At 63.7% G+C, this 14,084-nt stretch overlaps 1 protein-coding gene across 1 annotated transcript; it reads right to left on the bottom strand.

Annotated features, from left to right (window-relative positions):
* Positions 1-2,979: 2,979 nt before the first annotated feature.
* CRYBG2 (crystallin beta-gamma domain containing 2) lies at positions 2,980-13,400 on the bottom strand. The gene is made up of 20 exons (XM_034069165.1): positions 13,267-13,400; positions 8,423-10,443; positions 7,947-7,994; positions 7,731-7,849; positions 7,312-7,462; positions 7,069-7,208; positions 6,855-6,981; positions 6,511-6,546; positions 6,304-6,431; positions 6,009-6,135; positions 5,625-5,767; positions 5,420-5,546; positions 5,299-5,331; positions 5,073-5,185; positions 4,757-4,886; positions 4,453-4,592; positions 4,248-4,371; positions 3,948-4,106; positions 3,482-3,641; positions 2,980-3,345 (listed from the first exon to the last, which is right to left on the bottom strand). Exons 2-20 carry the CDS (start codon positions 10,355-10,357, stop codon positions 3,257-3,259), a joined length of 4,029 nt encoding a protein of 1,342 aa, XP_033925056.1. The 5' UTR covers positions 10,358-10,443; positions 13,267-13,400; the 3' UTR covers positions 2,980-3,256.
* Between the last annotated feature and the right edge of the window lie 684 nt (positions 13,401-14,084).

The following is a 14,084-nucleotide window of genomic DNA, read 5'->3' as shown; positions in this document are numbered from 1 at the left end:
ACTGGGCACACAGAAGCTGCAGGGTCCAGCTGGTTCTGTCCCAGGGCTGTTATGGCAGTTGGGGGCTGTAGGATTCAACCAGGGGGAGAATTTCTGCCTTCAGCTGGAAACCTGAATATTTGGGGTTGGAGCTGGATGATCTTTAAGGTTCCTTCTAACCCAAACCATTCTATGATTCTGTTTAAGTCCCACTGTCTTACCAGCAGCTTTGTGCTGTGGTCTGTAAGGTCTAAATATTTCCATAGACTGCTTTTTTAAATGCCTTTTTTCACTCAAAAGCATCACTTCTCTCTGTAACCTTCGCACTTTGCTCTCCACCCACCCTGCAGCCTCTGGGCACGCCAGCCCCAGCCTGTGCCTGGTGTGGGCATGCTGAGGATGGCTGTGGAGATGCCAGGTGGGCACACAGCTGTGTGGTTTCCTCTCACCTCTCCACACTGGGGTGTAGTTTCCTTCCCTCCATGGGGCTCAGTTCAACTGCCAAGCTGCTGGAGGCCAGCTCTCTGCTCAGTGGGGACTGTGTTGTGGGAGGAATGCAGGTGCTGGTGCTTTCAGGGAGGGTGAGAGCAGCAGGTGGGAGATGTGCTTGTTCCACACATGGCATGTTGGTAACGGGGCCAGATGTATCTATGCTTATTTTTCACTGTCAAACCCCACACAGCTGTGACCTGCTGCTTTACATTGACCTAATGTGTAGTTACCTTTTGAGAGTCCAGATCTGCAGCTGGGCAGACCAGCCTAACACTCTCACTGCACAAGGGTGAAGGGGCAGAGCTGGGCCTTGGGGTCCCACTCCTGGCCCTATCCCAGCTCTGCAGTGACCCAAGGAGGGAAGCAGCCTGGTGGCTGGTTCACAGAGGGAATGGCTGTCCCTTTTCCAGCCAGGCAGGGCAGTGCCTGTCACTGCAGTTACCTTTAACCACTTACACCAGGAGTCCCTAGGAAGGAGTGGTTCTGTGCAGCCAGGGCAGGAGGGACTCACACAAACATCTTAGTTTGGAAGGTGCTGATCTGAACAGAAGGAAACTGCTCTGAAATCCCCGTCCCGACTGTTGCATTTCACACCCTAACTGCACCATCCCCACTTGCGACACCCCAGGGGAACGAGGGTCCTTCCTCCTCCCTCTGGCTTCCAGCACGGGTGTTTCACAGCTCTACATCCTCTGTGCAGGGCCCATGGGCCACTTCCTCGCAGCAGCTGTCCAGCTTCCCACCCCAGCTTCTGCTTCCCTCCCCCGGCTAGAGCCAGGGCAGTGATGGGATGGGCAGTGATGGCAGGGGCAGCTTCCTTCGCTCCCTGCGGTGGGAACACCCAAACGCAAACAGTGATGTCTGTGTCCCGGCTCCCGTCCGCACCGAGGGGACTTTCATCCCCGCGCTGCCTCGGACCGAGGCCTGACTCTCGTTTCCCGTTCCAGGCGCTGGCCCAGGTGGACAACGGGGACGACTTCACCGTGCGCCCCACGCTGACCCCGCAGGCGAACGGCCTGAGCCCACCGGGCAGCGCGGCCCTGCTCGCCCTCACCCTGGGGCTGGCGGCAGCCTTCCTGCTGCGGCTGCACTGAGCGGGCAGCGCTCCCAGCCCCGCCCGGCAGGGAGCACATAAAGCCGTGACCCCGGCCGGGAGCGAGGCCCCGGCCCCGGCTCGGCACCGGCGGCTCTCAGCAATAAAGCGCTTGTGTAGCGGTACCGGGATCGGTGCGCGGCACCGGCGGGGGGGGGACACGGGGCGGAAGGGCCGGGCCCGGTGCGGACACAGCGGCCCCTGCAGGCCGGGCGGCCCCTTGCAGCACTGCTGTCAACCCACAGTGAGTCCTGGCCAATCCCCTGCGGGGGCTTGTGCTCCGCACCAATCCGGTGCTGCCGTGAGACACGTATTGGCCAATCCCGGGCTGGCGGTGGGTATATAAGAGCGGGTGATGGGGTTAAGCTGCTCCCAGCCAGGCTGGGTCCTTGGTGGGGTTGGGTTTCGTGTCCCGGGGTCTCTGTGAGGCTTCCCCCCCTCCCCATCACCGGTATCCCTGCCCACAGAGCCTGTGTGTATCCATGTCCATCCGCGGCTCCAGAGGCCCAGCTCAGGCAGCATCTTCCCTGCCCCATCCTCTGGAGGTTTCCTCCTTCCTGTCACCACTTCTCCATAGGACAGGGCTCGGGTTGTGGTACTTGATACCTGTGTGCCTGGCACCGCTGCCTGCAGGCAGGGGTTTGGGCTCAGGCCCACAGTGACCACTACCCACTGGTCTGGCAGAGGAGTGTGTCAGAGCCCTGCATCCCTGAGCAGCACACGCTCCTCTCCTGTCCTGCTGCCCAAACGGGTCCATGGACAGCACAGGGGTGGACATTTGCTGTTGCTGAAAGCCAGAGCAGTCCCTGGCCAGCTGCAGACGCCTGATGCAAGGACCTTGGTGCTGTGAGTCTGCTGCAGAGGCCTCCCAGGGAGGGTGTCACTGCCCAGCTCTGCTGCAGGGTTGACCAGTGCTCCCTGCCCCGATGCAGTGACTGTCCCAGACTGGGCTCAACCTGCTCAGCAAACCGGGCCCTTGCCCGCAGCCGTTTCCTCTCCCCAGCAGCAAGGACAGGGGTGCTCCATGAGTGGATTTCTCACCCCGTGTCCCTTCTGGCTCTGAGTCACATCCCTGGGGAGCTCCTACCTCACCCAAGTGGAAGGGACCTGACCGAGGGACCTCAGACGTGAGTGCCCTGAGCCACGACCCAGCCCTGCAGTTGGTGCAGCGCTCACCCTGGGGCACGGACAGGCTGGAGCTGGTGGGTCCAGCAGCCCCCAGTGCTCCCAGGGGCACAGCCTGGCCCCTGCTTCCCTATCGAAACCCAGGCCCTGATGCTGCTGGTGAACACTAGAGGGCACCGGGCTCCCGTCCTGGGAGCAGGATTAGGGCTGGTGGGGGGGCAAAAGGTAGAGGGGCAGCTGCCCAGCATGAGCGCTGCCAGGCTGTGGCAAGGACAAGGACACCAAGCACCCAGACAGTGCTGGCCCCGGAGGGCTGTATCTTACACACGTCCATAAATACAGTCTGGAGCTGGTGGGGAGGGGGCTCAGCCGCTCTCCAGAGGGTCGTGTCCATGGGGTCCTTCGTGAAGCACGTACGGGGCTCTCCAGGAGGGAGCCGGGTGGTTCTGCTCATGGTGCAGGGGATGAGGGTGTCCCTCATGCCGGCAGAGCAGTTTGGGATGGGTGGGGGGGGTAGGAGGTCACCCAGCACAGGGACACTGGGTGTGAAGGCTGCACGTCACCTCCTCACAGCACCTCTATGTCCCAGGTCTGCGTGGGTCTTTCCTCGGCCACATCCCAAACAATGGCATGGTCCCGGTCATAGGATCGGCCACCTGCAGAGCAAGGGGTGGGTTTAGGAAGGCACAGACCCGATGGTGCTGAAGGGGTGGGTGCCTCATTTTAAGGCAAAACACTCCGGTTTTGGGTGTCCTTGGGAAAGCAGCTCCTGTGCTGGTGCTGAGGTCTCACCCTTTATATCGAGGATCATGTCTTCAAACATCTGGCTGCGGATTCGTCCCTGGGAATCGATGCTCCAGGTCTGACGTGGCATCCGGTTTTTGGACCACAGCACGGCCTTCGCGCCCTTCCCGGCCGGCCCAATGACCTGCAGGCTCATGTTGGGGGCCACCTGCAAGGAGCAGTGGTGGCTGGGTCAGCCCAGTCCTTTCCATCGCATCCACCCAGCACAAAGCCTTGGAGCTCAGAGGGGTGGCCCTGGAAATGCAGCTGGTTCTGGGATGGGACATGGGATGAGCAGGGAAAAGCCCTCAGTGAGAGGTGAGGATGATGAGGGTGACACAAACTCCCCAGGGAAGGCAAAGGCACCTTCACATCTCCAGGGAAGACTTGGAGAGGAGAGAACCAACTGTGCATGGCTGGGGTCAGATGCTGGAGTCCTGACAGGGGTTCCCCTGGTCCCCTCTGCAGCACTGACCTGGTTTTTGATCAGCCCATCCTCGTAGTACCAGATGGAGTTGCTCTCCTCACTCAGGCTGGACACCACCACCCGTCCCGCTTTCATGTCCTCCACATCATCAGGCACTGAGAGGTAGAGCTCCAGCTCCCTGTTCCTGATGCGGAAATAGATGCGTCTCTGCCAAGAGAGAAACCCTTTTTGCTCCTGCCCCAGGCACCACCGCTGGGTGGAAGGAGCTCACCCCACTCCAGCTCCACCTGCCCCAGGTTATGGGGTTCACCCTGGCAGTGCCCATCCCCTCCCGCAGGCAGGGCTCACCTGGCGGATGGGGTACAGGGAGCCCACGTGCTGCAGCCCACTGTAGGTCAGCCAGTTGGTGATCTCGGTGCAGTCCAGCAGCCACTGGCGCCCTCGGAAGTCACCGTGTTCACACAGCACCCATCTGCAGGGCAGGATGGGCAGAGAGGGGTCAGCACCGGATGGAACCCCCGGTTGGGGCAGAGCAGGGCTGGGGCTCACTCACATCCCGCCTTTGACGCGCACTGACAGCACGTGGTTGTTGAAGCCCTCTGCCTGCAGGCTCCGCACCTCCGTGTTGAGCTCGATCTCCTTCCCCTCGAAACACTCCAGCCCGTGCAGGAAGATGGAGGGCTCCGAGAAGAACTGCACGTGGGGGAAGAGAACGGGAGAGGAGTGAGCACCCATGGGTGCAGAATGGATCCAAGGCTGGAGAACCAGTACTGGAGGTACCCATGGGAGGGGAAAATGGGTCCTGGTGTGTTTCTGCCCTGGAGGCAGTGGGAAGGGAAGGAGAGGCTGGGACTCACCACCGGGACCTTCTTCAAGGAGCGGATGGAGGTGGAGGAGAGGCAGCCCATGGCGCTGAGCGTGGGGTACTCGCCCTCTGACAGCACATGCTGCTCCCCAGCAAAGGCCTTCCCATCAAACAGGATCCAGCTGCAGGGAGGAGTGTGCCCAGGCTGACATAGCCATCGTGGTTGGTATCCCTCCCTCCTGTGGCCCAGCACCCTCATCCTGCCCACCCTCCTGAGGAGCTCCCAGAGGTGCCTGCGGGGCTGCCGGCCAGGGTGACATCCCTGTTCCCATCCCAGATGGAGGCAGCGAAGCCCTGGGACACCCTACCTGCCTCCACGGACTCTGCAGGAGCGTGGGATGAAGGCGGCGGGCAGGGAATCCTGGTCCTCCTCAAAGTCAATGTGCTCCCCTAGGAAGTCAGGCTCAGAGAAGAGCAGGATCTGAGGAAGGGGAGCAGAGGGGTTCGATGAGGGGGGCAAAGCATCATCACCACCCCATAAGGGTCCGTGTCCCCTGCGAGGGCACATCCCCCTCCCCATCTGCCACTTCCAACCTTGGAGACGAAATGGAGGTTGTGTTCCCCAACCTGGAAGCAGAGAGAATGGGGCTGGTTGGGGTCTTATCTCCAGCCTGGCCCCCAGCAGCCCGGTGGCACCGGTGGGTCCCGCTCTCACCTGCAGGATGGGCTGCACCGAGGCAATGCGGCAGTCGGTGGCTCCCCAGTCCTCGCAGCTGCGGTACACCCCCTTCTCCAGGATGTACTGCTCGCCAGAGAAGTTGGTGCCCTCATAGGCCACCCACCTGCGGGGAGAACGTGGGTGCTGGCTCTGCACCCCCCTGTACCCTCCTGGCCCCCCTGTCCCCCTGCTCCCCACTCACACCCCGCTCAGCACGTGGATGGACTGGGTGACGGTGCCGTAACCAGCCAGCTGCGTGTCAGGCAGTGCCTCGCTCAGCTCCACGCTTGGGCCCTCCTCAAAGTCCATGGCCTCGAACAGGACCAGCACCGGGTCAGAGAAGTCCTGCAGGGAAAAGGAGCCCCCCAGGGCTCTGTCAGGGGGAAGGGGATGGGGGCCAAGTGCTCTCCACACCTGCAGTCAGGGCTCTGCCTGAGGCACTGTGTGTGATGGGTCAGGGGGATCTCAGGCCATGCCTGACACAGGCAGGGAAGGGTCCCTTTGCGGGATGAGGATGGGACCAGGGGTGCTGACTCTGCCCACACTGGGTCCATCCCCAGGCAATGCCACCACCCCTTGCCCTCACCGTCCGTATCAGCCGTAAGGACATCAGCTCCTTGCTGTAGCCACCCCACTGCCTCCAGTCCTGGTACTCCCCTTCCTCCAGCAGGTACTGGTGCCCACGGAAGCCCTCCTTCTCGTAGCCGACCCAGCTGTGGCACAGCAGGCGCAGGCAGTGAGGTCTTTGGACACCATCCACACTGCTCCAGTGCTGCCCTCTCCCCCAGGCTGCCTGTGTCCATCCCGCATCCCTAGGCAGCTTCTCTGAGCCTTTTCCCCTGGGTGAGGGTCACATTCCTGACCGGCCCCACACCACTCACCAGCCACCCAGGACGTGCAGGGAGCCCACAGTGGGCAGTGTGGGCCCGGGCAGGTGCTTGAGGTCATAGATATCTCTGTTGATGGTGAAGCTGCGGCCCTGGAAGCCCACGGCCTCGTAGATGAGCACCTGAGGACAGGGCAGGGTGAGTGGGGTCCCACATCCATCCCGGTCCCACATCCCCTCCGGGTGCTGGCCCAGTGCTCACCTGTGGCTCACCGGGTCTTTCCACCACGGGGCAGCCCTGGAAGGAGAAGGAGCCCCATGAGGCTGTGGTGCAGGAGGGGACTGCACTGGGGCTGATTTCCTCTGCAGCCTGAGCTGGTTTTGGGGTCATTTCATTCAAGAACAAGCTCTTTTGGACTTTGCTTCGTTGCTTTCTTTCACCTCTAACCCACAGAGGCACTTCCCAGAGCCTTGCTCAGCACATTTCCACACTGAGCTCTCACTAACATGAGTCAGAAACCACCAGGAGATGCTCTTGCCTGTCCTGCCCAGGGCTGGAAACAGCCCCAGCACCCCAATAACTGCGCTCCAGCAACCGGGACTCACCAGCCTGATGGGGTGCATGGAGCAGATGGACGGGTCCTTTGCTCCCCAGGCCTTTAAATTGGGATAGCCGCCTGGCTCCAGAACATAGGGATCATCATCAAAGAAAGGCTTGGAGTAAACCAGCCACCTGGGGAAGAGGGGGAAAGCATCACACTCATTCCAGCCCCTGCTGGAACCCTCCCCAGCGTCCCCCCAGCCCCATGGTCCCACTCACAGGCCCGAATGGACGATGATGGAGGCAGCAGTGAGTGCCTGGCCCCGTGTCCGGGTATCCTCAGCAGAGTCAGTGAACCTGAGCCGGGCACCTTCACCATTCTCCTCCACAAACAGACTGATCTCAGGGGTCTGGTAATCCTGGTGTGGAGCAGAGCAGCGTTATGGGGTCAGCACCCCCCTATTGCTGGGTGCTGGGAGCTGTGGGGTGAGCACAAAGCTCCTTGGGGATCCCTTTGCTCACCCGCACCACCCTCTTGAAGGACCCGATGCGGAAGGGGCGCTGGGGCTGCCCGCTCTGCCCATAGGCTGCCCAGGGGTTGTCAATCTCCACGTCCCCCTCGGCCAGCACACACTTGCGCCCATGGAACCGCGGCTTCTCGTACATCACCCACCTGGAGCAGGATGGAAGCAAAGGGGCAGAACCCTGCCTTTACCCATTGCAGCCATTGGGAGCCCTGGGGCACAGCACGGGCTGGGACATCCCTCGCCACCACCGTGATGCTGGCGTGCAGCTGCAGTGATGAGCACTGGTGCGATGGTCATTCCTGAACCCCAGGCTGGGAGCTGGCTGCCATTCCTGGCACAGGGAATGCAGGAGCCCCGGCCAAACCCTCCCTCCATGTCCTTGCCACACGTCCTGGCCCCAGCGCTGTCCCCTACCCGCCTCGGATGACCCGGATGGAGATGGTGTGTGAGAGCTCCCAGGATGTGGCATCAGGGACGTCACCCCAGATCTCCCGTTTCTTGCCCGCGAAGCCGGCCTCGGAGAAGAGGATGATCTGGGAGGGGGTGACACAGCAGAGGTGCTGCCATAGCCACCAACCCACCCCGACCATGCCCTCGCCATCCAGCCCAGCCCCACCGCGCTCCCGGTACCTTGCCAGGTCTGGTGTTGATCTTCTCCAAGCCCTCCTTGTCCTCCTGCTGTGAAGAGCCAAGGGGATGGGTGCATGAGGAGCACGGAGGGACGTTGGCTGCAGCAGCCATCTCGCCTCAACCCAGGGAGGTTGTAGCTGCAGCCTCACGTCTGGCGTCTGCCAAACCCTCCCACTGCCCCGAGCAGCCACACCTTGAGCATTCCTGCACTTGGGGATCAGCCTCCTGCCTGCCCCAGGACCCTCCCGTGACCTGTGCTCACACCCTCCCATCACTTGACCTGGTGCCTTCCATCACCCATCCTGGTACCCTCCTGTCGCACCAAGGGCTTGCACTCCTTGGCCTCCCTGGTGGGATGTTCAAGCCATATGCTGGGAACAGGGAAAGATGCCCCAAGGTTCAGACCCCCACCACCTCCCTGCATTCCCAGCAGGGCAGAACACCTGCCCAGGCTCCGCATTCCGAGGTCCACTCACCAAGACATCCGTGGGCCACAGGGTGCTCTCTGGCTCCTTGATGACAGGACCTGATGCTTCCAGCACAGCCATCTCCGGGCTGGGGTGGTCACCAGGTCCCAGTCCATTGTGGTCCCGAGGGTTGGAGGAGCCTGTGACCCCTCCATCCCTGCCAGGGGGCTCGAGTGGAGCGGTGCTGGGGGCGACGAAGCGGCTGTAGAGCACACTGTTGTCCAGGCGCGAGTAGGGCTTGCCCTCATCGGCCACCACCGCCCGGTGCTCCAGGAAGTGGGAGAGCAGAGCCATGCCCTTGAGGACATTCCCTCGGAAGAGTGGGCTCCTCTCCGCCACCGGCTTGGCCTCCTCCTCTGCCCCCACCTGCCTCAGTGTCCCCAGGAGCGAGCCCCCCTCCACCCGCCCATTGCAGCCTGCGCTGTCCCTGGGCACCCCATTGAGGGTCCCTCCTGGCTCCTGCTCCTCAGGGCTCAGGTAGGGGTTCACAATCTCCTCCTCTGGGATCTCCTCCTGCCTCCCCATGGGGCCTCGGGCCAGCAGCTCCCGCAGAGCCTCGGGCAGGGAGATGGTGGCTCTCGGGGCCACACGGTCCTCCTCGATGGGAGGCAGAGCAGCACAGCGGCTCAGCGACGACGGCCGGGGCTGGCGCGGGGCCTTGGGTGCCTTGCGCATCTCTGAGGGCTCCATGTTGCGTAGCGTGTCCACAAAGATCTCCATGTCCACCAGCAGCTCGGGGTCCTCCTCGGCTGTGTTCACGGGGGTCTCAGCTGGGGGGTCAGGGGCTGGGAGCTCTGGGCTGCTCTTGAGCTCTTGGGCTGTGCTCTGGGTGTCCCCTGTCATCTTGTCCCCATCCAACTCCAGCTCAGCCTTTGAAGATGCTTTGGATGAAGGCTCTGGGCCATCACTTGCCTCCAAGGAGGGGTTTTCAGGGGTGCCACCAGCTCCCGGAGGGCTCTCTGTCCTCGGTGGCATTCCTGAAGTGCTGCCATCCCTATCTGCTGAGCTTCCCTCTCCCGCAGCAGCCAGGCCATCCTGGCCACCGGCGCCGGCCGCAGGACCCTGTCGGGAGCTGGTTATACTGGTTTGTGGGTCCCCAGGCCTGTCGCCATCTCCCAGGGTTGCATTCACTGGCGTGGCCTCGGCTTGCAGCGAGTGTTTCTCCGCGGGGCATCCCTCAGTCAGGAGCCTGGTGTCCTCCACAGCACCCGGTGAGCTCTCACTGCCTGCTGCGGCCGCCGCAAAGCCATTGCTGTCCTGCTTGCTCCCCTCCTGCTGCGGCTCCGGCCCCGTGGCACCAGCAGCGCTGCGCACCCCGCTCTGGGCTCCCCTTCCGTCCGGCTCTGTCCCGGCTCCATCCCTGCCGCTCCGCAGCACCGTGACCTGCCTGGCCCTGGGCAGGGCAGGGCCGCAGCCGGGGGCGCACGGGGCACCAGGAGCAGGTCCAGGCCCCGCAGCTCCGGGCTCAGCAGCGCGGGTGGGGAGCAGAGCACCGTGCACGTAACTCTCCCGGTGCACGGGCACGTCCCGGGGAGCAGCCCCGGCCGGGGGGACCCCGTCCCCGCCGCCAGCGCCCACCTTCCCCCGCTCGTCCTGGCGCCGCGGCCGCTGCGCCGGGGAATAGACCTGCGAGAAGACGGGTCCGTGAGCCGTGAAGTCCTTGGGGGCAGCAGAAGGAGCCGAGCGCGTCGGGGCCGCGGGGCCGGGTCCCGTCTGCTCCACGATCTCCCTCTCCCAGGCCTGCAGCAGCAGGGACACGCGGGAGGGACTCCCCTCCCGGCCCCGCACGCTCCCGGTGCTCTCCAGCCGCCGGGACACCAGCGAGAGCTTCTGGAAGCGGGACCTGCCCTCGGGCCCCGCAGCACCCACTGCCGACTGCTTCATGCTCAGCTCTGCGCTGGACACGAAGCCCCGGGCCTTGGTGTGCCGGAATGATGAATCCATGCCGGGGGGACAGGGAGGGGACTGCCCCGTGACACCCCACACTGCCGGGATCAGCCCCTGCCGCTGCCACGCTGGCGTTGATGGAGCTGCAAGGAGAGAAGGAGACACAGGGAGAGCTGAGCAGGGACCGACCCCGGACCCTGAGCCTCCCCCGAAGCATCCCCCTGACCCTGCAGGACATTACAGGGGGTCCCATGAGCACAGGAGGTGGTTTGGGGGCAATTCTCGAGGTGCTCATCTCATCCATCCTGGCTTGTGCAGAACACAGAGGGAACCTTGAGCCCCTCTGCCTGCCCATGCCAGTGCTTCTGCAGCCAGCGGGGGAGCTCTGCCACGGTCCCAGGGTGGGCTCCAGCAGAGCCTGCAGGGCGGCCCAGCACGGATGAGTGTGCAGGATGAGGCCGGGCCATGCCGTGCCCCGAGCAGTGCCGTGCCCCAAGCTGCAGGATGAGTCAGGCGGGCAGCAGGGCTCCGCCGACTCAGCAAATGCAGTAAACAAACAAGCCCAGAAAGCAACAGGGGAGCTGCTCCGTGGGGGAAAGGACCTGGTCAGGAGCAGGGCTGGGGCTGGAGCAGCCATGGGGTTTGCAGGAGGAGGTGGGGACCTGAGCAGCATCTTCTCTTGACCCTTCCCTATTGCTGCCTGGCAAAGCTGGGATGGCTCCATCCGCTTCTCAGCCCCATTGACACTGATCAACCTGATCCAGGCTGGTACCCAGCACTCAGCTCCTGTGCTCTTGTGTTGGGTGCTGCAGGGTGGGCATCACTGTGGTCCCTGGGATACAGGGCAGGGGACAGGGACACCCGCGCTGTGGTGGCTGGGGGGGGATGCCAGCAGAGGCGTCGCTGTGCCACAGCTGCGTCCCTGCCCCAGAAGGGATTTTATTGCTGGGTTTGGGTTTGGGAAGCAGCTGACACAGCAGCAGCCGGAAACACTCCAGCATCTCTGCATCTCCCAATTAGGAGCTGCTCTGTGTCACCACCCAGCTATTGGGGACAGTGGAGGGATGGGGCTTAGGGCTCAGCCAGAGGACAAGCTGAGCTTGGGGACTGCTGATGACAGAGAAACCTCCCTGCACAGGCCCCAGGGCTGGTTTTCCTGGGGGACCCCTTGGGAGAGGGCCTCATCCTGCACCACCAGGGCCTGGGCTCCCTCTAACAGCTCCATATTGGAGTTCACCCATCCCTAAAGGGGGTCATGGAGGCTGGGGACAGGCAGAGAGGCGCCGGTGCAGGCAGCTGCCTGCCCCTTCTGCCAGCCCTCCACATCTCGCTCTTCCCGGCCCAGCAGGTCTTTCCAGTACAGATAGGAAGAGTTTGTGTCATTTTCCAGGAGGTGATGAGACCTTGTCTGGGGCAGCCAGCACCGCTCCAGGCTGGGACCAGCCTAGGTGGGGCCACACATCTGTGTGGGCTCAGCCACAGCTGGATCCCCAGGGCCACAGCTGGATCCCCAGGGCCACAGCACTTGCCAGTGGAATAGTGAATGGCCAAGAGCAGGGTCAGGCTGGAAGCAGCCCCAGCGCCCCAGGATGGGGCACACAGAGACCCCTGTGACATGGAAGCTCCTGCCCAAGTCAGTGGTGCCAGGGCAGCGTGGTTTGCAAGGGGATGTGGCCCTTCTCTGCCCTGCAGCGTTCCCATCCCACTGGATCTGGAGCCACCAGGCACCCAGCTGCACCCTGGCCTTGCTTCAGCGCTGGTTTCTCAAGCACTCGGTGGCGGTGCCCAGACCCGCCGTGCCCGTGGCCTCGGGGTGGCACCTGGATGGGGACACCGGCTCCGTGCAGCACCAGGGTGCTGGGGGCAGGCAGAAGGTGCTGACTCAGCGTCACTGCTGCCTCTCGCCCAGAGCTGGATTTCCAAAGATCTCCATGTCTGTCTTTCCCATCCCATCCCTGCAGCTGGATCCAGCAGCCGGGTCCTGGCACTCCTGGCAAAGGAGCTCACCCCGGAGCCCTGCTCTGCCCCAGCACCTACTGCAACTGTAGGTCAAGGACATGAGGGTACACGGATGAGACCTCGCAGCCTCCCTGCTGCTCCTGCTGGCCCTTCCTGCCCTCCGGGACGTGCCATGCTGGATTCAGCACTATTGCCACACTGGAGCACACCGCCTGGCTAACTAATCCCCGCTGGCCAAACCAAGCCAACCCGCTCAGCTTGTTCACTGCCTCCCATCAACCCAAAGGGTCTCCCAGCACCCAAGCAAAAGGCACAAGGTGCTCTTTAATATTCAGAAGAGACGGAGGGGCCGAGGGCAGCAGCTGCGGCTGCCTTTGAGCCGGTGACCACAGATTAAGCCGAGCCTCCGGCCACGTTGGGCTGAGCCCTATCACCGCGGGTGAGAGCGGACCTGCCGCCTCCAGGAACACCGGGTGCTCGCTTTGGGGCTGCGGCACCCGGGGTTCATGAGGAGGGCAGGGGAACCACCACGTCCCCTCTCTGCCCCTGCCTCCCCCCTGCTGAGCTGTGCCAGGGTGGCTCTGCTCCCTGCACGGAGGGGGGCAGGGGGGACAGGGGAGCCTGAGCCGTGAGGCCACCAGAGATGCTCCTGCCCCATCTCAGCCTGGTGGCTCTGGGGATGCACTTTGATGGGAGGAGCAGGGTTACAACCACAGCAGCCCCCCACAGCTGGGGACTGGGGGTCTGGGGGGCAGAGATGGGCTCAGCCCCCACCTCCCTGTCCTGTCCCCGCTCCCTGGCCAGTGTCAATCCCAAGGGGAGCAGGGACTATCCCAGCATCCACCAACCCAGGGCACAGGGCCCAGCACGGGGCAGCCCCCATGGATGGCAGCCGGGATGGGAGCACCAATGCCCTCCTGCTCCCAGCACCACCCCACCAACACCCGCACAAGCCAGGCGCGCCCAGACAGCACCCAGTGTCCCCCCCCAACCTGCTCCCCGTGTACCTGCAGACAAGGGTCCCGCCGTGGCGAGCGGGGTGCGGAGCTGAGCAGTGCCGAACGGGGCTGGGGGTGCTGCTGCCTGCACAGCACGGCTGGGCGGACCGGCAGAGTCACCCGCGGAGCACCCAGCCCTGAGCACCCAGCCCTGGCGCACGGAGGTTTGGCATTCCTCAGGTGCTGACAGCCGGGGAGCCGGTCAGGCTGGTTCCCCAGCACTCGGCTCCTCCATTTCCTCCGACTCAGCAGCGCCGGGAGGGAGCCCGGCCGGCCTGGATGGCTCCGGGCCCCCCGGAGTCCTGCCCGGCAACCCCTTCCCTCCAGCCAGCTCGGTGAGGGTGACGGTAACCTCGGAGGGGATCAGTGCCCAGCTTGGTGGCTGCACCCTCCAGCCGGCTGGGACACTGCATCGGCCAGGCCATGGGGCTGGTGGGGTCCCAGCACCCTGCAGTGAGCGGCTGGGGGTCCCCAGGGTTGTGATTGCACCCAGTTCATCATCTCTATGGGGGTCTCACGTGGAGCCTCAGCAATGGAATGCATTCCCGGGAGGCTCCTAATGCTGGGAGATGCCCCAGGGCTCAGAGAGCTGAGGCTCTCAAAGTGCTTTGTGCTGGCCTGTGGGACAGTGGGGGGTCACGGTAGCCTTGGGCCACTGAAGGAGACCTGACCCCGGGGCACAGGGCCCTTTTCTGGCATGGCTCGGGGTGACAGCAGAGCCAGCACCCGCCCTGTATCCTCACCCTGCCCTCCCGCTGCTCCCCAGCACCCATCAGTACCAGCCTCACCCCGCGGCCACCACTCCCGACTGCTGGCCCAGCCCTGGA

Source organism: Melopsittacus undulatus, chromosome 14, assembly GCF_012275295.1.
Source record: "Melopsittacus undulatus isolate bMelUnd1 chromosome 14, bMelUnd1.mat.Z, whole genome shotgun sequence".
In the NCBI taxonomy this organism is placed as follows: Eukaryota; Metazoa; Chordata; class Aves; order Psittaciformes; family Psittaculidae; genus Melopsittacus; species Melopsittacus undulatus.
Note: the sequence above shows the minus strand (reverse complement) of the source record. Positions and strands in the feature narration are given on the sequence as shown.

Bases quoted from the DNA above. Each gene is read 5' to 3' on its own strand.
- CRYBG2 (XM_034069165.1), bottom strand. From the start codon at position 10,357: ATGGATTCATCATTCCGGCACACCAAGGCCCGGGGCTTCGTGTCCAGC. The intron at 6,136-6,303 runs GTGAGTGGTGTG...GCTGTGCCACAG, and splicing joins CTGCACGTCCTGGGTGGCTG to CTGGGTCGGCTACGAGAAGG. The intron at 5,186-5,298 runs GTTGGAAGTGGC...CCCCTTCCTCAG, and splicing joins ACCTCCATTTCGTCTCCAAG to ATCCTGCTCTTCTCTGAGCC.